The following is a 19,740-nucleotide window of genomic DNA, read 5'->3' as shown; positions in this document are numbered from 1 at the left end:
ACCCATCAATCCAAGATTAAATGCTTCATACCAATCCTAGAAAAATTAAAGGCTCGTCTCAAATGATGGAGTAGCAAACTCCTATCCCCTGCGGGCAGGAGAGTTTGTATCAAGCATGTGGCCGATACCATGGCGACATACCACATGTCTTTTTTTGTAATACCAAAGGAGATAACCAAGAAAATGGATACCTTAAACAGAAATTTCTGGTGGGGCCACTCATCAGACAACAATAGGGGTTGGTGCCCCAAAGCTTGGGACTCTATTTGCACCCCCATTGAAAATGGGGGATTAGGGCTCAAACAATCCGAACAATTCAACCTAGCCATGATCACCAAAACTTCCTGGAGGATGATACACAAACCAGATTCCCTTACCACGAGAGTGCTCAAAGCAAAATATTTTAGGAACGGTACCCCTCTACAGCTGACCAAACCGAAACAAAATATCTCTTGGTTTTGGAAAGGCTTATGGAAGGGCATTCAACTCATTAAAGAAGAAGTTGTCTGGAAAATTGGAGATGGAAAGAATATTCACCTTTCGATTGATAATTGGATCCCCCTCACCCACCCCAACATCATTTCCAGAAATGAAATCAAACCAACTATAACAAACACCCTGACCAAGGTAAGTGATATCCTGTCCATAGATACCAAAAATTGGAATGAAAAATTCCTAAATCAAGTCCTACCCAAAAATGTCATGCAGAACATTCTTGCAATTGATCTGAGACAACATACTACCACCAAAGACACCATATTCTGGCCGCACTCTAGTAAAGGAACACTGATGGTAAAATCAGTGTATGCGCATCTGATAAGAGACAAAGCCATCCAAACGTCCATCCACCTCTCCCTCCACCAAACCCAATATGGAAGAGAATTTGGTCTCTTGATGTCCTCCCTCGTATCCGTGTTTTTGTCTGGAAATGCTATAGTGGCATTCTCCCAGTCAACAGTAAAATAGGAAGATGTGTCACCACAATAGACAAAACCTGTACAATGTGTGGCTTCCCATCCGAAACTGATGCACATACCCTTTTTAGATGCCCGTTTAGTCGAGCCGTCTGGTTTGGAATACATTGTAGAGTAGATACAAATATTGCAAATGTTCAAGAATGGATTTAATCTTGCATTACAAACACTCAACCCAGTCTGTTCTTAGGAGTTCAATGGAATCAGTTGTATGCACTTACAGCCTGGTATATCTGGAAATCTAGGTGATTAAATGCTTCACAACAACAAACATCTGCGGTTACTATTCACCAGATAGAAAACCATTTTCAGTTACGGAAAACCAACCCCAGTGAGATATATTTCAACAGAACCCCAACCTTGGCCCAACTAGATCAAATTCAAATCATGATACAAGTTCCAAAACTAACAATGAAGTGTTTCAGTAGCTGTCATGTCCACCCTCACACGACTATTGTGATTAATGTTTTGATAGATGAACGCAGAACAACCAAAGGAAGATGGGCATGCCTCTGCGCAGTGAGCTCACTACAACAAAGCGCGGCTGTGGGAGTTATTGAAGCAATGAAGTGGCATCAACACAACAATCTCAGGATATGCAACATTTAAATGGATGACAGCAAGCTGATGAAGATCTTGAAGACAAAATGGAGTCTTCCTCAACAAACTACTCACGTTTCCCTATTTGAAAACAATGTTGAACTCTTCTCTTATTTTCGCAAATTAAACTGTAATTCTCTAAGGAAATATTGGAAGACCACAATCCAATCCATGGTCAAAGATTATGCCCCATCCTCTGGAGATGGGGCATATTTCTCTATGTTTGATTGTAATATGTATGTCCCAAACAATGCTTCTCAGTCCTTTCTGGGAGCTAGTCTCTGCTATTCTATGTCCAGTTTCAAAAAACAAAAAAAAATACGGGATTTCATTTTTGCCGATATGGCTATATAATTGTGAAGATATGGACAGCACCTTGTCCCCTGTAAGAAACTATATCAACAAGAGATGTACGTTCAAAGAGGAAAGGACCGTTGTACGAAACAAAATTGTCGAGAACTAGACAAAAGAATAAAACTAAACTAGTACTCTGTTTCTGCATACATACAGTGATGTATTTTGCTGGGTTACCCAAAAAGGAAGACTTCCTGACAGTTCATTGTATGAAAAATCTCTGTATGATATGAAACATAAGCGCAGTCATTATCAATGTTATTAAGAAGTATAATAAACAAGAAGAAACAGATTTCGGTAATTATACAGGTATGAGATAAAATACACCACAAGTTGGATGACAAAAAAGAAGGTCTGGTGGGCGAAAAACAATGCGATATTTGATTCTGGCACAATTTGGTCAATATCTTATGTCCTTAAAAAAATACACATAGCAAAAAGGATAACCAATATATCCCCAAAACAACTCCCAACTCCTATATCGGCACAGCACGACACGTCAGGGAAGTAGAATCTTCCCCCACCTTAGAAGTTGTAACAATTACAGTTAATGGAGTGGCTGGAGTGCAGTTTTAACATAGGATAGAGTGTGAGAGCATACACAGTGAGAAGTCTTGAACTTTTGGGGGAGGAAGGATACCAGACAGGCTATTGTTCCCCAGAAACCTGCAAATTGAAGCAAGCGATGGTCAAACTACATCATTATCCAATTTCTAATTAAGGGTGTATATAACTAGACTGAATTGATCAAAAATAAAGAAAAAAAAGTGGTAATTGAATTATTGTCCCTACTTTTGATGGTCTATACAAATATCCTTATCACACAATAAATATATCCCTACTTTCTTTAAAAGAAATCAATTTTAATTATCCATACCAACTTTACCCTCATATACTGTCAATCTCACCAACCGTTTCTTTCATTTTTCCAGATTCAGTTCTAAACACTCTCTCCTCTTCCACTTCCACAAACATCAACCACCTTCTTCTTCGTCACCACCACCATGCCAGCACCACCTGCGACCACTTTCTTTTTCATCGCCATCACCTCTTATCACCATCAGTATCACCGCGTACTTCTAAAGAATTGATTTATATCGATTTCCTCTTTGTTCAGATACAAATCTCAAATCTGGTGATTGTTCAACGAGTAACAATGATGGTATGTACTTGATTCGCATTCCCTTCTCGAACCCTAGTTTTTTATTTCATTCTTCTTTAAATCGATAACAGATTCAGGTAAAAATGATAAAATTGATGTTGGAGATTATAAGTTTGTTACTTGATTTTTCAGTTTAATTTATGATGATGGAGATATCGGTGGAATTGATGATGCAGATTTTGCAACGGTTCTGGTTGTATTTGATGATGTATATGGAAGAAGGTTAAAACGATGTAATTGATGATGGAGATTTTGGTGGTTCTGGTTGGAATGATGGTTGTGGCGAGGTTAGAGTATTGGAATTTTTGATGAAGATAGTGGTGGTATTGGTTTTTGTGATGGTGGCGGTGGATATTATGTGTGATTGTTGGTGTTGTTTGTGTTTAGCTTCAGATGGAGACCTTGGTCTTGAAATTGTTGTTATTTATGAAGCCACATGTGATGATAAATTGTTGGTGTTTATATGTTTTTACGGGATCAATTGTTGTTGTTGATCCAATTTTTTATGGGATCGACAACTGTTGTTGATCCATTTATGGGATCAACTCCAGTTGTTGATCCAATTTTTTAATGGATCAACTACTGTTGTTGATCCTTTCAACAACATTTTCTTGTATTAGTATAATCATGCTTGTAGTTTAAATCATGTAAATTTCTTCCAATGTTGAACTTGTGGTGCAATGGTAGCATGACTGACTCCATGTCAGATGATGCGTGTTCGACTCACGCCAAGTTCACTCCATTTACATGGATCAACTTTCATTGTTGATCCAATTTAGGGGATCGACAATGGTAGATGATCCCCTAAATTGGATCAACTTCTACTGTTGATCCTTTTTTTTTTGGTCAACTACCGTTGTTGATCCCCTAAATTGGATCAACTTCTACTGTTGGTTCTATTTTTATTTGGATCAACTATTGTTGTTGATACAAAAATATCTGAATCAGTGGTGGCGGCAGCGAAAGGTGGCGGTGGTGGCAACGAACTAGTGGTGGTGGCGGCGACAGACTAGTGGTGGTGTAATGGTGGTGGTGAAGGAGTGGTGGTGGAATATTAGTAGTGGCGGCGGTTGGTAGATGGTGGTTGTTGAACGTTGGTGGTGGAATGGTAGTTGACTGTTAGTGATGGTGGTGGTGGTGAAGTGGTAGAGGAATAAATTTGTTCCATTTTGAAATTAAGAAAATATTATATGGGTGAGGTATTAAAGTAATCTAATTTTAAAGAGATAAGGTTATTAAAAAGTAGGGACATATTTATTGTTGTATAAGGATATATTTATTGGGTGTCAAAAGTAGGGACATATAAATAATGTACCCAGAAAAAAATATCAACTGACTGAAAGATTAACATAGTTTCTTACAAGGTAAAAAGAGAACTCAAATTGAAGAGAAACCCTGGAATGCGTCCAGTTAAATTGTTAAAGCTCAGGTCACTAGAGGTAAGCAGCCAAAAACAAGAATATAAATGAAATTTGTTGATATAGGCGGAATAATAGTAACATAAAGTTTAATTTGTTGATATCAGGTAAAAATGATAAAATTGATGTTGGAGATTATAAGTTTGTTACTTGATTTTTCAGTTTAATTTATGATGATGGAGATATCGGTGGAATTGATGATGTAGATTTTGCAACGGTTCTGGTTGTATTTGATGATGTATATGGAAGAAGGTTAAAACGATGTAATTGATGATGGAGATTTTGGTGGTTCTGGTTGGAATGATGGTTGTGGCGAGGTTAGAGTATTGGAATTTTTGATGAAGATAGTGGTGGTATTGGTTTTTGTGATGGTGGCGGTGGATATTATGTGTGATTGTTGGTGTTGTTTGTGTTTAGCTTCAGATGGAGACCTTGGTCTTGAAATTGTTGTTATTTATGAAGCCACATGTGATGATAAATTGTTGGTGTTTATATGTTTTTACGGGATCAATTGTTGTTGTTGATCCAATTTTTTATGGGATCGACAACTGTTGTTGATCCAATTTTTTAATGGATCAACTACTGTTGTTGATCCTTTCAACAACATTTTCTTGTATTAGTATAATCATGCTTGTAGTTTAAATCATGTAAATTTCTTCCAATGTTGAACTTGTGGTGCAATGGTAGCATGACTGACTCCATGTCAGATGATGCGTGTTCGACTCACGCCAAGTTCACTCCATTTACATGGATCAACTTTCATTGTTGATCCAATTTAGGGGATCAACAATGGTAGATGATCCCCTAAATTGGATCAACTTCTACTGTTGATCCTTTTTTTTTGGTCAACTACCGTTGTTGATCCCCTAAATTGGATCAACTTCTACTGTTGGTTCTATTTTTATTTGGATCAACTATTGTTGTTGATACAAAAATATCTGAATCAGTGGTGGCGGCAGCGAAAGGTGGCGGTGGTGGCGACGAACTAGTGGTGGTGGCGGCGACAGACTAGTGGTGGTGTAATGATGGTGGTGAAGGAGTGGTGGTGGAATATTAGTAGTGGCGGCGGTTGGTAGATGGTGGTTGTTGAACGTTGGTGGTGGAATGGTAGTTGACTGTTAGTGATGGTGGTGGTGGTGAAGTGGTAGAGGAATAAATTTGTTCCATTTTGAAATTAAGAAAATATTATATGGGTGAGGTATTAAAGTAATCTAATTTTAAAGAGATAAGGTTATTAAAAAGTAGGGACATATTTATTGTTGTATAAGGATATATTTATTGGGTGTCAAAAGTAGGGACATATAAATAATGTACCCAGAAAAAAATATCAACTGACTGAAAGATTAACATAGTTTCTTACAAGGTAAAAAGAGAACTCAAATTGAAGAGAAACCCTGGAATGCGTCCAGTTAAATTGTTAAAGCTCAGGTCACTAGAGGTAAGCAGCCAAAAACAAGAATATAAATGAAATTTGTTGATATAGGCGCAATAATAGTAACATAAAGTTCATGGAGACTTAAACAAGAAATTGACAACTTACAGCCTTTGTAACTCTCCATACTCTCCCACGTTGGATGGAATACCACCAGAAATCAAATTGTTTCTCAAAACTCTAACAATGGAAGGAACATATAGATAAGTAAGGTGAATTTTCGGAATTGAGGTATTGAGTAGAATTATTGCCTCAGAGAATATCTTACAAGACGGTTAATTTCTTCATGCCCTTGATAAAATCCAATGATGAGCTTATGTTAGACAAGTCACTAATTCTCCTACAATAATACAAAGTCAGGTATCTTGCATGTGAAAGCATTGTATGAAGCCCACCTGAAACCCAAAAACGCTTTTGCTTGTAAGATGACATGAGTTTTATGCACTGAAGCAAAATATATAGTTAACTAGATGAGAATTTCAGAACACAATTCATACATGGTTTTGATGTTTACTAGGCTACAAATGTCTGAGGTATCTCTCCACCCACTCCAGAACTGTCGATGTAACTGCGAAGTTCGATGATACAACAAAATCAGTTCATCGATTTTTGTTATTTCTCCGAAATAAGAAGCTTCGGTTTAAAAATGCACATATAACCGCTTCAAACATGTCATCTTGGGAGTTGTGAAAAGAAAAAGAAGTTATACCCTGCCACTTGTCATTGGTTCGATCACAACTGTTTTTGAAAGCAGCTATACATGATCATTTCATTTTACGGAAGTGTGTGTGTCAAGGGTCAAGCTTGACTTTATCCAAGATTACTAGCCCAAGCTTTCTAATCATTATATACTATAGTAGAGCATCCACAATCGGTGTGCTAATATGGTACATTTACCTTATTGATATAGGCAATGATACTGTAAACTGGTATTGATGCCACCATATATGGTAAATATACCATATATGTATAACAATTCCCAAGTATAACTTACAGTGTTTGAAACTGGGGGCATAGCTGCATAGTTTTAATGTCCACTCAAAATGTAGCATGTTTATGCAACCTCCCTTGAAACTTATGATGGGTTTGAAACTATGCTTGGTGTTTTAAAGGTGGGACCTACCTTTAATTTTGGATGTTGGCAGAGTTGTAAACTCAAACATCAGATGATTTATTTGAACCATTCACCCACTGTAGTGAATCATTATATATATATATATATTACTATGCTATGTTTTACCATAGCAATTTAACATACGTGATTGTGGATACTCTTAGGCATTCTCATCAAGATTGGTTAATGACCCCAGCTGAGGAGGGAGTGACCAGATAAGTTATTTCAACCAAAAATCCTGTAAAAAAAGAAGTAGTAAACGAGTCAGCATTTTCAATTTCATTATAATACATTCAACTCCAAAATGCACACCTTTTACGGCGTGAAGTTAAAAGAAAATTATGTTGATCAAACTAGTTCAATAATGGAAATCTAAACATCAGAAAATTGTTTGTCAGTAAAAAAAAGTCTTATAGTAATTTTAATTTCTGCAGTTTTCCAAGCTCCTTGGATACAGTTCCTGATAGGGAAATAATACCCAGTGACTTGATAGAGATTTGAAGTAGGAAAATATGTTAGCATCCTGACAAATATCAACGGCTATTAGTGAAAAAAACATGAATCTCTTGTTTCTTTATTTCATGATGTTTCTGGAAGAAACCACAAAATGAACTTACAACGTTTCTAGCGAAGATAAATTTCAAGTTGTAGGAGGAGAAGATATGCAAGTTTGGACTGGTGATTTGAAAGGGGAATTCTCAGTTTCAGTTGCAGTGAATAAACTAAGGCACAAAGAACAGCCAGGGAATTGGTATAGATATATATGGAAGAACTTTCTTCATCCTTCCATGGCTAGCAACATCTAGAAATTGATTCAAGGAGTGTACACTGATGATCAAACAATGATAAAGAATGGGTATGACATGGTTTCAAGATAGTATGTTTCACTTGTTTTGGGAGTGCAAATTTAGCACTGAAATCTGGAGGTGGATTTGCTCTATATTCAAATTTCAAATACCAAATTCCTTTGATGATGTGTGGAAGAGAGCAACTAATGTAAGCCCTTTGGTTAAACAAGTATGGATATGTGCAACTTGTATCATTCTTAAAGAGCTGTGGTTTCAGAAGAACAAAATTTCTTTTGAAGACATAAAGCCTAATATGCAGAGATTCAAGTGCAGAATTTTAAAGCTGGTTCATGAAAGTGGATTGAGAATCAAAGGAACTAAATGGTGTCAGAATTATGATCAGCGGATCATTACTGTTTTTGATTTGGGAATTAGGCATTCCAAATTTCAGTGCATCAAAAAATGTTGTTGGGATCCTCCTGAGCTAGGTGTGGTTATTTTTTGTTGTGATGGCTCATCCTTTGGTAATCCAGGCTCTGCAGGTTTTGGTGTTGTTACTAGAGACTCAAATTGTCAGGTAATTGGTACTCTCACTGGTGGTATTGGAGTAGCTACAAACTACTTAGCAGAATCTTATGGTGACATGAATGCTTTAGAGTCGGAAGTTGAATAGAAATTGCAGAATATCATTATTGTTTCAGATTCAAAAACAGTTCTTGCAGAATTTTCTCAGGGGAAGGTTCCTTGGTTTCTGAAAGGAAGATAGAAAATGGCACAAGGAAAGGTGGAAAAAATAAGGTATCATTACTGCTACAGAGAAGTAAATTTCTCAGCAAATAGCATTGCCAAAAAAGGTGCTTCTTTAGCAGCAGGGGAAAGATTATTACACATGGGAAAACCTCCTTATCTACCAAGGATTGAAATGCCATATGTGGACTACTTCAGATTTTGCTAGGAAGAGCATCTAGATTCAGTTTGAGTTTTAGTCATTTTTCATATGTCAATTTTTCTCTCTTGTAATTGAACTGCAACAATTTTGAAATTTTAATTAATCTTATGTGATTCAGAAAAAAAAAATAGTCAAGATAAATTACCAAGAAATGCAGGTATAGGGCCTGTTAGGAAATTTTGATCCAACTTCCTGAAAGTAAAGATATAAGACTTGGTACTAGAGTACACTTTTGCACGCAAACTGTGTCCATGTGCTAAATTTGGTTTCAACTGATGCAAAAACTTTAAGCTAAATTGATATGGAACATGCTTACAGTGTTGCAAACTATCCCTAATTCTTTGTCTACCAAGAGTAGTAAGCTTTTGAATGCTAGGATTTGGAAAACAAAAAACACACATAATATTTACAATGTATAAACAACACTCTGGTGATGCCAAGTGATAGTCCAACCACAAAAAGCAGATTAGTAGTAAGCAGAAAAGATGGATGGTCAAAGTAGCTTGCATTAATCTGTCAATGGATACTGATAGCTACCATGTTACTTTAAAGGAAGTTTTATTTTCTTTCTACACTGTTCTCTACTTATGTTTTTCTCCTTCACACAAGCTATTGCTGCCAAATTTCATGTTGTCCCATTCTCAGTCCTACTCTGGAGATTAAATTCCATAAATGTTTCTTGAAATTTTACCTACTTATAAATTTCAATGGCGAAAAATAGTAAGCCATGTTAACTGAGTATCCAACTATGCACTATCTAATAAATAGTTCTCTAGCATACAGTCTCAAGTAAGGTTTTAAGAAGCTTCGCAAAGCCTCAGAATAATGGCACATTAGTGGAAAGAAAGATTTTTATAACGCCATTCTTATTAAATATTTAACCCTGTTTTGACATCATCCATTGAAATAAGCAGCAAGTCATGGAAGAAAAACATAAAAATGAACAAAAGAAGTAATTCCGTACAGATATGTGAGAAAAGTCAAATTTGCGAGCTCTTCTGGAATCACACCTTTTATGTTTGCTGCATACACTCTCCCGAGGACACCAAAACAATCAGATTGCATCAAGAAAACATTGAACAATTATGTTAACAGTTCTAAGCAAAAACTAAAAATTGTCAGCCAATTTTGGATAATATGAATATCTGACTGCAGGGTTGGGCAAGTAAATTGATTAATCAAGTTGGTAAAACTACACAACTAAATTCAGTTCTAAGCACAATGGGTATGTATCATATGCAGGTCCTCAAGTTACCAGATGCCACAATTCAGCAAATGGATCAAATTCAAAGGAATTACTGGTGGGGTAAGTATAAGGTATGTTTGCCGAAACGCCATGGAGGTTTAGGTCTAAAGCATTTATCTCGTTATAATTCTGCTTTTCTAGCCAAGTTAGCATGGGATATGATACATTCTTCTACAAAATTATGGGTCCAACTCCTTAACAGTAAATATTTCCCTTTATATGATTTGAAGCATGAGCCACCTCCTCTTTGTGAAAACACTAGTTGGATATGGCAAAGTATTCTACATGGGTTGCATATTATATATAGATTTGGTAAATGGAAAATAGGTAATGACACTACTGTTAATATTTGGAAACATATTTGGATACCATGTGAACAAGAACCTTTATACAAGTGGAATGATATAAACATAAATGAACTTCAATGGGTTTCTGATCTTATACATTCTGAGACAGGAGAATGGAATGTTACACTTTTGAGAAAAATGTTCTCTCCTCAACAGGTAGATTCTATTTTAACTATTCCTCTGATGTTACATACTCAAGACACTCTCATCTGGCCACTTACATCAACTGGAATTTTCACAGTAAAGTTAACTTATAATCATCTTTGTGAAATTGATTTGCATGACACCAATTTATCCTCCTTCAGTACAACTTTTTGGTTGAAGTTCTGGAAGCTCAAGATACCTTATAAGCTGTTGATTTTTTTGTGGAAAATAATTCATGATGCTCTTCCTGTTAGAAGCAACTTGAGACATGTTCCTTACATAACTGATTTCTCTTTCCCACTTTGCAATACATGCCACATAGAAGATAACAATCATCTCTTTTTTACCTGCCTTTTTGCTACTGCCATTTGGAAAGCTTCTCTTCCTCAGCATTTTCATCTTCTACAACAGTATAATACTCTTTCTGATTGGATTTATACTTGGTCCTCCACTAATGTTGTGATCAATTTTGATTCAGATTCTCCTTCTATACATGGGATTGTTGCAACAATGTGGCATATATGGAGATATAGATGTCAAGTTATCTTTCAACAGGCAGGGATTAATATAAACTTTGTTTTACTTCCTCTGTTCAAGCATCTTACTAATATTGCTTCATCATTAGTGTCTCATCAGCATGCTTGCCATCCTAGACAGATTGTTAGACATTCACATCATTGGACCCCTCCTCCACCAGACACTTTAAAAATGAATGTTGATGCTTCATATCATAAAAGTTTTTATCTATCTGGTATTGTTGTGATAGTTAGAACTTCTGCAGGACAACATGTTGCTTCCAGAGGAGTACTTCAAAGAGTAGCAAATGCTTTTCAAGCCGAAACATGGGCTTTATTAGAAGCAATGTTAACAGTGTTACTCACAACTAAAAGGTACTTGCAGCTCATGCTGCTTATTCATAGAACCGTTTCTTTAATGCAACAATAATTTACTACATTTCACTATCCATAGACTAAAGGATTAAAACATTTTGGAAAGCAAATGCAAGAGTCTTTTAATCAAGAACAGTCTTTTAAGCGAAAACAGATAAATGAGTTCAATCCTTGTACGAGTAGATTTTGGTTGAGAGTAATGAAATTAAACATGCAAAACTAAAATGTGGACAGCCCATAACTGGGACATGACAGAACCCCTGTTAGAAACTTTGCATCAGGAGTTGTCAATTTTCTATCAAGCTTTACACATGCAGGGGGTCAAAGGATTCTCCCATAGATCATAGTTAGGGAAGGTTTCTTCAGGTAAACCAGTTCTTGTTTGGTGCGTGATAACAACATCTTCGACAAAGGTTGCCCATCCCATGTAAGGATCACCGAAGGACTTGGACATTAGCCCCTTGTCTGGCTTTATTGATTTTTGCCGGTGACCCAAATACCTCCGTGCCCCAATGATAAGCTTAGCAAAGTTGCCTCCATGAGTCATTACAAACACATCTGACTTCAAGCACACCAAGAAATCGAGGGCTGCAAGGCTGGTAACATGCTTACGGAATCCATCCAATTCTTCTTTGCTAGTTAAGTCTTCCTTAGACACCTACATTATACGATTACATGTTATGGGCTCCACAGAAATAAACAAGGAGAAAGTCATAAACTTATCGGGTATATTTGTGCACTTTGGAAACTGTAGTGAAGTTGGCAAAATGTTCTGGTCATGGAAAAGGCAGCACAAGAACTAAAAGAGCTGTTTTACCAGATTGGGGAACATGTTTCTAAGTGGGGCCATTCGATTGTGTCCACCATAAACCTGTCCAGAAGCGACATAAATTTGAGTTTCTTTAGGGTATCCCATCGCTCGAAGAATTACAGCAACTTCCCCTGGCTCAAGGGGGCATCGTCCTTCCTTCCTCTTCTGCAGGGCCAGCTGCCAAAGATGGGATCCATTCTGCAGGCAAACACCAAGTTAGAAATAGAACACCGATATGTTAGACATGTCTTTCATATGAAAGATAATCTCAGAAATGCCGAAGAAAATTCATTTCGTGTACCTTGACCCGCCGTGGCCACTCCTTCCGTCTGTATTTTGCCATCTTAACCTTTTCATCTCTTGTCCCTACGAAATCGCAGAAAGATAGTCCAACCATTCCTTTCTCAAATCTCAAATGAAGAGCCCTGTAAAAGAGGAGGTTGGATTATCAATACACCAAAGTGAACTATAGGCCCATGCAGAGGTAACCGACATTTTAACTAAGACTTACATGTAAGGATTTGAACCACCAGTGCGGTTCCTCATCCTTGAGGCTAATCTGTCAGCCATTTGTTCGATCTCAGGAAGGAATTTCAGGGCATGGTAGTTCACCCGGCACCTAAGCCTGTTGATTTCCTGGGGAACATTATCATACCTGAGCAGTTGGAACAGGTAAACATTCATCAATCAAAACAAAATGTCCACAACTAAAAACTACGTTGATGAGGATCAGTATAGGAAATATAATATAAATCGATGAATTACCCCAGTCGATCTACGAAAGGTTTAAGAGACATTATCTTCTTCTCCTTGATCCTTGGGAGTACATTATCAATGTAGAACTGTGCTGAAGCATACTTTGGAATGTTTTTCACAGTGCGTCTGCACAGGAATTACAAATGTCAACTACTAATAATTTGCTGAAATAAACACCTACATGAGAATAAAGTATGTGGTTTACATTTTCTAATATCCAAACTAGTGGTTGCAATTCTATGGATTGGTAGAGATACACAGAGAAATGAATCAGAATAAGAATTGAAAAAAACTGAGTTCTGAGTGTAAGCTACAAGGATGTAACAAACATACCACTGACTACTGATGCTTATCTTGCGGTTTGCTTTTAACTATGTATGGGAACTTCTCTAACTCATATTATACCACATAAACAAGATATTGTCAAACCTTATACTTGTGAATAGCTCTGCTTTGTCAGGAAACCAGTCTGGAATGTCGCGTACAATTCTAACATCATCCTTCAAGTAGTCAATGAAATGATCCACGTCAAAGATGTCTTGAAATTTTCTGCACATGAACAAGTAATTGACAAGAATACAAATTATCACAAAAAGAAAAAAGGTTTGTATAACAAAAGGTAGAAGTGGGATCCATAAACCAATACAACAGAAAATCACAAAGCCCTACACTAAGGATTTTGTACGAGTGATGTAAAGTCAAGCTCAATAATCATCAAATCTTGAGAGAAAAGAGGGCAATATCAAACAACATGAATTTATGAATGTAACTGCTAATTAGTATGAATGTAACTGCTAATTAGTGATATCTTACGTTTCATCTTTCCAAATCTGGTCCTGCTTCAACATTGGCAAAATAAGAGTGGCGTTCATTATCTTGGCCACAGCCACAGCATTACAAATCTGCAAAACGTGTGTGCATTAACGTACAAATTTTCGAGGTATTTTCTGTAGTGAAATGGAACTATTGTTCTTAGAATAACAACCGGTGCGAAAGTTACATGTTAGCAGAACATACAGCTATTCTTTGTTGATTTAAACCACCTTCAGCCTGAATCAACACATAACCACTTGTATCATTCTCTGAAGGAAGATCTGCATGAGTAAAGGACAATTAACTCAGTATAAAACATCGCTTGAGATCAACGACCAACCTAAAATATGTTCTCTCTAATGAGGTTTTCTCAAACCACTCAGAAATTAATATATTTTCTAGCCGCGCATACTTAACCCCTCTAATGAGAAACCTAACCACTTCACAGCTAGCCAACAGTGTGTTACGAAATTTGAACACAGCCCTAGTTACATATCTATCAAGCATGTGAATTTCTATAGAAAACGTAAAGAAAACGTAAATAAAGATCAGAGTTAACAACATTCTATGTAAGCACTCAAAAAGCAGGTCCATATCACACTACCAGTCTTACCTAATAGTCGTTCCATGATGATAAAACCGTAAAATCTTGATGATAAAACCGTATTTAGTAGAAACGAACAGTGAGATCTTAGTCAATAAAATGAGAGACAAACCTGAGAATCCATCACGACGCTCCGCACAAGGCTTCCAAGATGTCGTTGCAGAGTACGGATTCTCCCATAGGGAAGGTGACTCCTTTACCTATAACAAAAACACCAAGGTAAATCAAACCCTAGTCACTCAGAAACCAAATACTTAACTAAAACAACAAAATGAACTTACACGAGGACACTGTAACACGATTCCGTCTTTCTTGCACAGGTAAGGAGCATTCTACAAGAAAATCAAAAAGTTAACAACTTTGAAACAAATCACAACCCCCCTCAATTTTCAATAAAGTTGACGCCTTTATTGGAAATAGACACTAAACGAAGAAACCCCCCAAATCACAGAAATGATTAAATTTAAAAAATCTCCCCAATTCTTTAGGAACACCCAGGAAAGTAAAAACAGGTAAATTGGATCTAAATGGCACTTACTAAGCGATTCCAGATGGTGGGGATACAGATCAGAGCACCAATAAATACAAATAAGAGAAGAGAAAGTGAGATCTTAGAGTTATACAGAGAAGTTGAAGAAACCCTAGTTTCATCAGGACATAAGAAATAATTAGGCATCCAAAAAGGTCTACTACTGTAATCTCTAATAGAGTGTCTATTATCATCATCATCATGAGGAGATTGATTATCAGGTGATATTAATGGTGTTATATCTGGGTCTCCTCCTTCTCTTTTTAATGGTGATGATGAAGCTCTACTACCTAATGAACTTGATGAATGTCTTAACTCTGCCGTTGCTCTCTTTGGACTGAAACTAGCCATTGCTCTATCTCTCACACACACTAGTTTCTCTCTCTACTGAATAACTTTTTCTTCTTCTACTACTTCAGATCGAAGAAAATTCCTATTTCTCTCTTTCTCTGCGAAAAGAGTGCAACTAACTAGAACACCGCTGCCACAGTGGGGAGGGCCGACCGAAGAAAATGAAACACCGCTTCCAGTGACATCAAAATGACATTCACCTGCAATAAGATCTCATTTAGTAAAGTAACAAATATATGTAGATGCTATGATATATGAGCACTTGTACAAGCAAATAAATCAGAAATATAATTAGACTGCATATAACAAATTACACTTTCAGAAATTGTTCCCTGGATCTACTCAACTATTTCCAGTAAAAATTCAAATCTAAAATCAGACTCAGAGACTCAGATCATTTGATTACCCTAAAGTTCAACAATCAAAATTGAAACCTGCAAAGTTGTCTTAAGTAAAAAAATAAAGAATTCCAAAGTAATTGGCCGACCTAAAGGGAGGCTTTCTATGTGATGATAAATCTGCACTTTGTCAGTCACAAAGTTTGTGCAGGAAAAAAAATCAGTTTCCAATTTCATGAATTGGAGATTCAAATAGTTACAATCAAACAAATTGATCATAAATTCCATTCACATACAATAAAACAAATAGATTTCCTGTAACACTTTTTTTAAAAACTCATTAAAATCGATCGCATGATTCGGCCCTGATGAACTCTGAAAAATATGAACTTTCGGGTCAAGAAGACAAACAAAGTTCGGACTCGGGTAAACCCATACCCATCAAAAGAGAAAAAAAACAGAGCAACAGTGAAGAACAAAGCAAACCCATACCCTGAATCTTTTCAATTAAGATCGACTTCTTCCCAATACAATGATTAACTTTCACCAATTTTAAAAAATTGATCAATTACAACAATAAGTTGCAGATTTACACTAGATGACCGCTGCCACGGTGGGAAGAAATCGGCGCAAAAGTATCATCTTTCCTGGCACGGCGCAAAAGTATCATCTTTCGTGACACGTCGCGAAAGTATCATTTTTCCTAATATGGGGGGAAAGTATCATAATCATCATCAGTTTAACACTAAGACAAAGTATTTCATTTCCAGACTGTGTATATGTAATCAGAAGCACCACTACTAACATTGGCATTTTCCAAATTGGGTACTGAATCCAAATTGGCATTTTCCAACAGCTCATTCGTAATCGTAAGCATTGAAACTTAACACTAAGACAAAGTATTTCATTTACAGACCGTGTATATGTAATCAGAAGCACCACTACTAACATTAATATGAAATCCTTAGTATAACCAATCTAATCAGTGACACATTTAGGATATTGGCGTTAGACGTGGTGACTTAGATTGGATACTTTTTTTGCCCAAGGTGGTTGCCCGAGTCGCTAAATCTGAATCGTCCTCCTCAACAATGGTTAGAGATTGTTTGAGAAGTGGCTGGAGTTTAAGAGTAACCTGCGTAAAACGCGAATTTTAGGGAAAAACATCATATGGACTTGTAATTTCCCAAAATAGAAAATCAAGGTCTGAAATCTGAATGCAAGTCAATTCCTAAATCCCAAATTCATAAAACATAAGTACTCTGAAATGAACACAGGAAATCTTTATAGCCTGAATTCCGAGTCCTCACTATAGGCAAGCTAGTGCTATTTGGATTTAACAGATGAATATTCTCCTATACAAACATGATGACCAGGGAGATCTACAGTTTGGCCTTGGCCCAGGATGCAGAAAACTTTGTAAAGTAGAATTCGTCACTATTGCGGAGCTTTCCATTTAGAAGTACTTCCATCATTTACCTCACGTCACTAATGTAAGGTTTTTATTAAATATTTCACTCCAACTCTTTGAAACTCCTCTCAGCTTTTTGCTATCCCGATGACTGGGGAAGGAAGGGTACCATGCCTATTGTCCAAGTAGTAAAGTAAAACTTGCTACTTGCAACAGAATGCAGTTCATCCTTGGACTGCCCAAATGAGTAAAATTCAAAAACTACCTACTTAAGCTTCGGAAATGCTAGTAAATGGCAAATGAGCAGCAGGGTATCAATTAGCTGTCAGTGTGAAGTCTACTTGCCTAAATCCGCATTCTAGTCAAACATAGATTGGATATTGCCAGGCAGTTCCCTGCAGACAACATGTAACAGCAATGCGAAAAATGACTCCTGAAATTGTTTCATAACCTTAAAAGGTTGGATGCATAAGAACCGGATACGAATTTCATGCCAAAAAAGTTAAGCAGAACTGTACATAGGAAATTGTTTTGCTCTAAACTGGATGTAAAACACAGTTTTCAACCCCATTACATAGTTTAAAAAGATTAAATGAATTTTGCTGGAAATACTGTGAAGTGGCTGTTGCTACTATGACATTTCCAATTTTTCTGTATATCTAACCATGAATATTTCAAAATTCCAATTTCCCCGACATAAATTGTAAAACATTGTAACCACTGATGAACATAAATTGAACAAAACCCCTAAATTAATAGAACCCTAGACAAAAATGCTACATTTATACAGGGCCGGCTTATACACAAGGCAGTATAGGCAGCTGCCTAGGGCCCAATTTGCTAGGGGGCCCAAAAAGGTTGGGTCATACTACCTATACATACGTCAAAGGAAAAAAAAAAATTCTTTAATTTCACGAGGAGTCGAGGACAACAGGCACAACTTCCTTCCTCTTCTTTATCTTTCAGAAACACTAAATCAGATCTTATCATCTCGATCAAAAAATTCACAACCAACATCATCCATCATCTATGATCTATTTGTGTCTCATAAGGTAATATTAACTTACTCTTGCAAATTTAGAATTTTGAATGATTAATGATTGAGTAATTTTGTTAGGGTTTGAGAGTTGTGAACCAAAATTTGGGGTATTTATAAATTTTGATTGTAAAAAGGAGGTTAAGGAACAACCAACAGTTAACAATCGTGGGTTTAGGCGTTAATTAGAATTTTGACATGAATTTATCTTGAATTGTGTTGTTAATTAGAAATTTAGAATTTTGATATGAATTTATCTTGCATTTAGGAAATTGCTAAGCCTGTTAGGATTCTCTGCAGTGTACTTTTTCTACATGAAGTGGGATTTTGCCTTTTGCCAATTTTAATACTTCTATCATGCGAAAAGGTAGTATTGACTATGATAGTATTATAAATGAGTTCGCATCCGTAAATGCGAAAAGGTCGATCTTTACGTCCATTACTAGTATTGTATCTTCTTGAACAAAATGATAAATGTTTGGTAATATTATACTCATATCATCATGTGTTATCAGGTACGTCTTTTGTGCTATCAGGTAAATATTTTTGTGTAATGCATCGGTTATTCGGTAGTCCAAAAAAGGCCCAATTTTTATTTGTCGCCTAAGGTACCCAAATACTGTAAGACGGCCCTGCATTTATATATCAATTAGTGTGATTATTGAACAGAAAACCATTGTAAACCACTGATGAACATAAATTGAACAAAACCCCTAAATTAATAGAACCCTAGAATTACAGAATACAGTAGAAACCGATTTTAGTTTTAAGAGATGTGCCTACCTGATCGAAGAAGAGAGAACAATCCAATGTTTCTTCACTAAAGATTAGCAGATGATGAAACCCTGAAGTTTCCAAAAAAACTGATGATGATTATGAAAGACTTACGTAGATCGAAACCCTAAACTCGATAAGTAGATGATTGAACATCGATTATGACTAACAGCTGATCATTTCTGCTGTTGTGAAGAAATGATCGATTGGAGATTCTGCGAATTTGTTTTTGAGAGAAGAAGGAAAAAAGAAAAAAAAAGAAATGTGAATATTGTGGGTTCACTCGGGTTCGATCCCAAATCCTTTGGTTTCCTATTTCACGATTTTACAGATATAGCCTTGCTATGTTAGTATTGATAGCTCTCATGTTGAAGGATAGTTTGGAAATTTCGGGGTGTCACACCAAATTAAATCTTTGTTGTTAAATTGGGTAAAAATGTCATGTACCATTTGACATAAAGTCACCGTATATGTAACCTGTTATAGGGGTGGTATGGTTTTTTAGAGGGGCGGCAGTGTGATAGTAATGTCCCTCTAGTTGGTTAAGGGATGTCCTATAGAGGATGTAAATTAACTAGATTACCCTCCCCATTTTTTAACCTAAATGAAAGCTAAATTGAAAATTTGTTTCTTTTCTTCTTTTCTTCTCCTCCTCCCATCAACCGTAACCTCCATTAAAACTCAAAATTTCATCGTCTTCGATTAATCGACGATTCAAAAATTAATCAAGTGTAGTGTAATGACTTGTATGAGGTATGTTTTGAAAACCCAGTTACGATTTGGTTTATTTTGTTCGATTTAAGTTTAATTTCTATCGAAAATTAGGGTTTTAGATGAAAATTGAAATTAAAATTTCTGGGTTTATGTGAGTTACGGTTGATTTTAACTCAATTACTAAC

The 19,740-nt window shown here is 36.4% G+C and overlaps 2 protein-coding genes and 1 pseudogene across 4 annotated transcripts; 1 reads left to right on the top strand and 2 right to left on the bottom strand.

Annotated features, from left to right (window-relative positions):
• LOC113273244 overlaps positions 1–6,372 on the bottom strand; it is a 37,740-nt pseudogene extending 31,368 nt beyond the window's left edge.
• A 1,534-nt stretch (positions 6,373–7,906) lies between these two features.
• Positions 7,907–8,515, top strand: LOC113273243. The gene has a single exon (XM_026522993.1). The coding sequence runs from the start codon at positions 7,907–7,909 to the stop codon at positions 8,513–8,515; it is 609 nt and encodes a 202-aa protein (XP_026378778.1).
• A 3,065-nt stretch (positions 8,516–11,580) lies between these two features.
• On the bottom strand, positions 11,581–15,965 carry LOC113271476 (protein PECTIC ARABINOGALACTAN SYNTHESIS-RELATED-like). Of its 3 annotated transcripts, none has more exons than XM_026521349.1 (12): positions 15,689–15,965; positions 14,941–15,482; positions 14,684–14,734; positions 14,515–14,602; positions 14,003–14,079; positions 13,799–13,887; positions 13,415–13,534; positions 12,995–13,111; positions 12,741–12,884; positions 12,531–12,654; positions 12,236–12,427; positions 11,717–12,076 (listed from the first exon to the last, which is right to left on the bottom strand). In XM_026521349.1, exons 2-12 carry the CDS (start codon positions 15,280–15,282, stop codon positions 11,717–11,719), a joined length of 1,704 nt encoding a protein of 567 aa, XP_026377134.1. In that variant the 5' UTR covers positions 15,283–15,482; positions 15,689–15,965. The 3 variants fall into 3 exon arrangements, with proteins under 3 accessions (XP_026377133.1, XP_026377134.1, XP_026377135.1); XM_026521350.1 differs by having other exon boundaries at positions 15,770–15,965; XM_026521348.1 differs by having other exon boundaries at positions 11,581–12,076; positions 14,941–15,965.
• Between the last annotated feature and the right edge of the window lie 3,775 nt (positions 15,966–19,740).

This window comes from Papaver somniferum, chromosome 4 (assembly GCF_003573695.1).
Source record: "Papaver somniferum cultivar HN1 chromosome 4, ASM357369v1, whole genome shotgun sequence".
Classification (NCBI taxonomy): Eukaryota; Viridiplantae; Streptophyta; class Magnoliopsida; order Ranunculales; family Papaveraceae; genus Papaver; species Papaver somniferum.
Note: the sequence above shows the minus strand (reverse complement) of the source record. Positions and strands in the feature narration are given on the sequence as shown.

Excerpts from the sequence above, each read along its gene's own strand:
- LOC113271476 (XM_026521348.1), bottom strand. The coding sequence starts at position 15,282 with ATGGCTAGTTTCAGTCCAAAGAGAGCAACGGCAGAGTTAAGACATTCA. Across the intron at positions 14,735-14,940 it reads CCACCATCTGGAATCGCTTA|AATGCTCCTTACCTGTGCAA; the intron begins GTAAGTGCCATT and ends ATTTTCTTGTAG. Across the intron at positions 13,535-13,798 it reads CAGATTTGGAAAGATGAAAC|AAAATTTCAAGACATCTTTG; the intron begins GTAAGATATCAC and ends GTTCATGTGCAG.
- LOC113273243 (XM_026522993.1), top strand. The coding sequence starts at position 7,907 with ATGGGTATGACATGGTTTCAAGATAGTATGTTTCACTTGTTTTGGGAG.